Genomic DNA, 6,418 nt, shown 5'->3' with positions numbered 1-6,418 from the left:
GCCAATATGAATGAAATCGTGTTCCATTAGAACAACTACAGCGTAATTTGTTTTCCAATTGAGATGAGGGTTTCTATAAGAAAGGTCTAACAAAACTCCCAAAATTGGACCAAGCTATCGAGCAAAACGGTGCATATTTGATCCTAAACAGGTTTTTCTAGCTATGTGAAATAAGGTCTCATAGTCCGTTTCGAACGTAATGATTTTTTATTTTCCCCGACATAATATAATAATGCCAATGCGATCCCTGGAATTTTAGATTGATCTGAAAACCTTCTAATAATCGTAAAGTAATGAATGATCGTGAATGAGTTATTGTGAAGGTGTAGGTTGATCCATTGCGAAGTCATATTGTAAGTCACTAAGCTGTTGTTAGTTGAAACCGTACATTGAAAATCATGAAAAATATTTGCCGAACGATATTAACGATCCATTGTATTCACATTTTAAATTCGTTTTGCTGCTTATCATAACAAAACAATCCGTTAATCATACTAACTATCGTTATGAAATGTGCAATATATTTCGCTCCTTCTAATGTTTCTAACTTCCTAGAAATAGAAAGAACACCAAGAAATTATACCGATATGATAGAGATGGCATTCACAATAGCTTATCTACGAGATATGCAGTCACAATGAACGTTTCATGATTTTAGAAAATCTATAAGTTTTTATAAGCTTAGATTGAATTTGAATTTTCCAACGCTAAAGTTTACAAGTTCACAATATTGAGATTGATAAAAAGATTCTGGATTGGTTACTTTTAATTTTCCATCAAAATTTTACTCATCAACGAAAAGCATGAATATGTTGTAAACTTCTATTACATACGAGTATTTCACCGTTTGTACTCCCAACCCGGAGCAAAAATATCCTGTTCAAGAGTAGCTTCTTTAACCTTGCACGGGAAAAAGCCACCTGCGCAAGTGCAAGTTTATTTTGACAATATGCGCCAACACATAACAACATAGGCCAAAATGTGGCTACCTTGAGCCAGAAGCCAAACGCACGCTGCCTTCACCCGATGCTGATGATGCAAACAAGGCGCACTTTTGGCATTGCATCATTCAGAAGAATTGCGGAAGCCCTTTGGCCAAACGGCGAGTTTTAGCATATAAAACTGGAACTCCAAAGAGCCGCTCCATTCTATATTGTTCCTTGGAGTGGCGGGTTCGTTGCTATCAAGAAGTGTACATGTGTGAAATAGTGTTTAGTTATAGCATAGGCTGAGTGGCATTTTCGCAATGAGGCATTGCGGCTGGTGGCTCGCACTAACGGTCGCCTTCGGGATGACCGCTCTCGTAAAAGGTGAAGCTGATTTGGTGTACTACCCGGAGATTGACATTCAGAATATCCTAAGCCCAATGAACTTGTGTGAAGAATTGTGTGGACAGTGTGGTTGCATCGGTACCTTCCTGGCGGACGACATGTGCCAATGCAGTTGCCAGGCTCGTGACTGCATTCCTGAATGTAAGTTCTTTTTTCTTTAGAAGAGTTAGTAATGAGAAGGTGAATTTAATTGTAACACACCGGCAGATACTAATTGCACCGACAGAATGATGCGTATTTGCGACGAATCGGAGACGGATTGTGAATTGATAGAAGAACCCGAATTCGGAATTCGCACGAGAGAACCGAGAAAACACTGCATGGAATGTCATGAAGATCACGACAGTGAAGAGTATGGTGGATATGATGGATACGACGATTACGGTGCGAACGGATACGGCGACAATGGCTATGGTGAAGGCCACGGAAACTGTGGTGATAAAGGAAAGAAATTCCTCTGTTGCAAGAAGAAAAAGCATAAGAAAAAAAAGTGTAAGAAGCACAAGCACCATAAAAAAATTCATATAAAAATTGTAAGTATATGCGATGAAATATATTTAGACACAAATCAACAGTATCATATTTTTTAACAGAAAGGAAAACTTCCGGATTGCTGCTATTTCAATAATTTTAATAATCATCATGATTACGACGACTATCGAACGCCACAAAGGAAACGTATTCTGGAGGAACCCACTACGATACACCCTCCAACAGACAATTTTCATGATGTTGCTCCAGAAGAACCGGTCCCGATAGTTGAGCCTGAAATCGAAACCACCACCCAAGCCAGAGCATATGTTGAGCCCGAACCCCGTTATGTGGACGAGGAACCTAAAAAGTGTTGCAATCCAAATTCGAATATCCATTGCGACAATTGTCATATCTATTCTGATTGCAAGGAAGAATCAAAATATGGTCCATCAAACGAGTATCGCACAGCTGATGACGCTCCCAGGGAAGAAGAGCCACCTCAACCTAGCAAATTCAACCTAAAACCGATCAAGGTACCTGATTTCCGCGACGAAAATCCAAGAGGTAATAATGGTCCTTCGTGGTCCAATAGTAACCGTGAACCTGAAAGGGTGCCAAGTCCCACGTGGTCGCACAGCAACCGTGAACCCGAAAGGGTTCCAAGTCCCACGTGGTCTCACAGTGACCGTGAACCAGCAATGGCCCCAAGTTCTCGATTTGACAATGCAGATGGCGCAAATTTTAAACCAAGATTCCCCGGAATGGAAGGATGCGATAACTGCGAGGTTTTAGAGTTTAGTCACCATAAAGTGAAGGTACCGACGACACATTTCAAACCTATTATCGAGAGATTCCTCGATCACCAAAGCACGGATTCACAACCCATTAATTTGAACGCATACAATCGAGCAGTAAATTGGCATATTTTCGAAGACCAGAGGGCCAGAAAGTACCAAACCGACTCTTTTCAGCCGACTAAGGTACCTTGTCGCGACAAATACCAAGTTTCAACGCATGATACCGCAGCTTCCATGTTCGCTCCATGTTCATCCTGCGGTAATGTGCAGTACATGCCAATAGTTGCACCACCCGCTACTTATGCTGCACCCGTTTCAGCTTACGCGCCATCTCATCGGGCAGGCCCCGATACCGGCCCAGTAGTATTCGAAACAGTGGAAGAAGACATTCAGCCCCCGGCTCCGAAACCGCTTCCGCACTACTTGCAGACGCAAAAAGCCTCGTATGACGAGCCGATTTGTGCAACACCTGTTCGCCCAATGATGAAACCTGTCAGTGCGGAAATTCATTGTTAATAAATATGCACTTGCGAAAAATACCAATCTCATGCGTAGTTCTATTTTCAGAATCTATATTGCAATTCTTCTCTGAATTAAGAATCTCCATCAAGTTCATTTTGGCTTGTTTCACCAGTTGAAAAATAAAACTAAATCTATTGAGTTGGGAGCAATTGATTGATTGTATATTTTTGCTCACTGCGCTATTTATGTTCATGCTAGAATCCTACAAAGTTTACCTGGCTCTAGCATTATCTTATTCTGTATTATTCTTATCCGTTCATGATGTTTATAGCTGTTTATGATTTTATGGCAGATAAATTCTGTTTATGGGTTTTATGGCAGGGAAACTCTAGGATCCGGGTTTTATGATGATTAGTCTTTTCAGGAGTGTTGATGTTCGTAGTTGGTGAAATGATGACGATGGCTGAAATGTGTATTAACTCACCCTTGTCTTATGCAACATTTTTTGTTGAAACTCTTGCATACTTCTGTACTTTCGGTTTTTTTTTATATTTAATTATGATATATAATTTTTAAATATGTCGTCAAAATGTAATACGAACGAACGAGAACTGATAATTTCTTTCAGTATTTACATGTTTAGTGCACTTCGAAACAATTTCTGAATATACAATATTTAATATCCTTTATTTTTCGGCAGAAAACCGCAGTGATCGATATCTAGCGTCGTATAAAGGTTGTTTCATACTATTCGACACGACACGTAGCGGAAGGACAAGGCTCGAACCGGACGAAATATTTTCATCGAGAATTCCGTGATGCCTTTATCTGAAACGTGTTGCGTATGACAGGATCGAATCAGAATATATAGTGGAAGGTGGCCTTAACCCGACCCCCAAAATTGCAACAGCCATTCATCACTTAAAATTTTTTTGTTTTACGGCTTCGACATTCATATGTGTAACCCTTCAACTATGTTTCCTCCTGGTTCGTGTGGTTCATGAGCGTTAAAAAAAGGAAAAACAGAAGCAAATCGGAAGTCCCGTTTTTCGACACATTCAAAAACGGTGATCCTAAACCGATCGCCCCATCATCTTCAACCGATTTTCTGTAGCAAATTTACACTCAATTGGCCGGTATTGACATACACTCCCGATTATAAAGATAATGGTTGAAAAAAACTGATGAGGGGAAAACTAGTTTAATTTTGTTTGGACTTCCGGTTTGCAGATAATGGCTGTGAATAATATGACAAAATGAGAACATTCCATGGTTGACGGAAGTCGAACATCGTATTCCGATGCCATTTTGGAAACGAATATGGTGGATTCCGGTTCTTTGAAACGGCCCTGAAAGACAGGAAACGGAAACGTCAACGGTCAACGCACAACGCTCGCGAACACAAACACCAACACCAAAGTACGCGCACACCCACACACATACAGACGCAAATACATACTGTAACGGAGCACGGAGCGGAAGCGGAAGGGAGCTAATCAAAGGCGTCTAATAGCACAATCAAGTGCGTTCCCCTCGTAGTGAGCGGCACACGATGAGCCAACCCATTGTCTTACTCTCGGTATACCGATACCGTCTCCTTCTTTTCATAATGGCGAAATGCCGAATCCAGCCCAAACAGAATGGGTTTGTCGTATTAAAGAATGTTGAAGAAAGGTAGCAGACGTTTCTCTTTTTTTCGAGCTCTGAACGAATAAAACAAAAAAATATTTTTAATATCTTTTTTATCATTATTTGTATATTCATTTTTTAACAATACAACAAGAACAAAACGTTTGTTCACATCAAATATGGAGTAAACTGAATCAATAGAACGTGAGATATCTTGCACGCCAGTTTGCCTAGTTTTGAAAAAAATGTGTTTGAAGTTTTGTGTAATGGCCGTTCTATTTTTGATCGTACAATGTTGGAGTTGAAGCGTCCAACTTAAGTGCAACTCGAATTTTCAAGCAACTGATCGTTGTATTCGATGCTGTTTTGACAATATGACGCTCATCTTTCTCTGACAGTTCCTTATTTCTTCCTGAACTCTTTCCTCAACCATATGTCGCGGAGTTTATCAAGAAAATTAGAGACAACACAGTGACTGTACCCAGCAAACATTAAATCGTATAACTTGGAATGTTCTAATTCGTGTATAAAGTGGGATCGATTTGTTTTTATCCATGCCTGTAATAAATCGCCCGTACGAATATTAGGGGAATTGGGGACATAGTGATCACCCTAAGGAATATGCCCATTTCCAACGTCCACATACCGCTTCAATTCCCGTTTCTCGAAGTATATTATAGTTCAACTCATTGTTGTTCAAGATAGCAAACGGCTTTTACTATGAAAATTCAAAATAATACACTTTTCATCATTAGAAAAAAAAAGATGAAAAATCGAACATTTTTTTTACTTGGAGTGGTCACTCACACATATAAAGCTAAATGGGATAGATTTATGCGTTTTTTCGTCCAAATTTGTTCAAATCTTATTTGATGTAGTAGGTACATATATAAAATAAGATTGGCCTATTCACCTACAGTCTCAATTTAAATTGTCTCATGCATACAAAAACGTAGTAAGAAACACATAGCGTTCCGCATAATGAGGTTTAGTTGGAGTGACATCCAGGGTCAAAGCCACAAAAGGATCCACTCCAAGAGCGGAATGTGATGCGGTATATCAGCTTTAGTGAACAGAACATTGTAAGTTGTTATTCACCTATGACCACTTTGCCTCCAAACATCAAAGTAATTTCTATGCTAATTAGTCGCTAATATTAAACAAAATATCTGTTCATCTCCCCTAGAATATGTGAACAGTCGTCCAAATTGATGATTTGTCTAATATATCTAATATACCGCATCTATAGTCAATAGTTATACTACCAAACAAGCAGGTGACTTTGCCCCTCATGACCCATTTGCCCTCACTACCCCTATATGCATCCAAATCAATCCGCAAGCATTTACCATTTGTGCCATGTATTTCCCTGATCCCGCATCCTTTTGAAAAACCGAAATTCGTCCTTGTTCTTGCTCACTTAGCTTTTTCTGTCTACCCATATCAGCAAAATAGTGCGAACTGTATGATAATAGTGATGTAATAAATAAATCTCTTGATAATTGAAAAAAATGAACCAAGTGGTTTTTGAAATATTTACTTACTTTATTTCGGATGCACTGCGAGTGTCAATCAGGGTTACCATATCTTCAGAATAATCTGTATTATATGGATTTATCAGACTTTTTCAACCCAATAATCTGTGAAAACAGATTACAGATTTTTTTTGGTTTCCATACAGATTTACAGATTGTTCAAAATAACGATCCAATATTATTTTTGGCT

General features: G+C 39.1%; 1 protein-coding gene across 1 annotated transcript; it reads left to right on the top strand.

The window, feature by feature from the left end:
* Nucleotides 1–1,174: 1,174 nt before the first annotated feature.
* Nucleotides 1,175–3,118, top strand: LOC129766900 (uncharacterized). Its single transcript, XM_055767498.1, has 3 exons — nucleotides 1,175–1,472; nucleotides 1,539–1,864; nucleotides 1,925–3,118. The coding sequence occupies exons 1-3, from the start codon at nucleotides 1,247–1,249 to the stop codon at nucleotides 3,116–3,118; spliced, it is 1,746 nt and encodes a 581-aa protein (XP_055623473.1). The 5' UTR covers nucleotides 1,175–1,246.
* The last annotated feature ends 3,300 nt before the right edge of the window (nucleotides 3,119–6,418 follow it).

The sequence above is a fragment of the Toxorhynchites rutilus genome, chromosome 2 (genome assembly GCF_029784135.1).
Source record: "Toxorhynchites rutilus septentrionalis strain SRP chromosome 2, ASM2978413v1, whole genome shotgun sequence".
In the NCBI taxonomy this organism is placed as follows: domain Eukaryota; kingdom Metazoa; phylum Arthropoda; class Insecta; order Diptera; family Culicidae; genus Toxorhynchites; species Toxorhynchites rutilus.
This window is presented reverse-complemented; position numbering and strand designations above follow the sequence as displayed.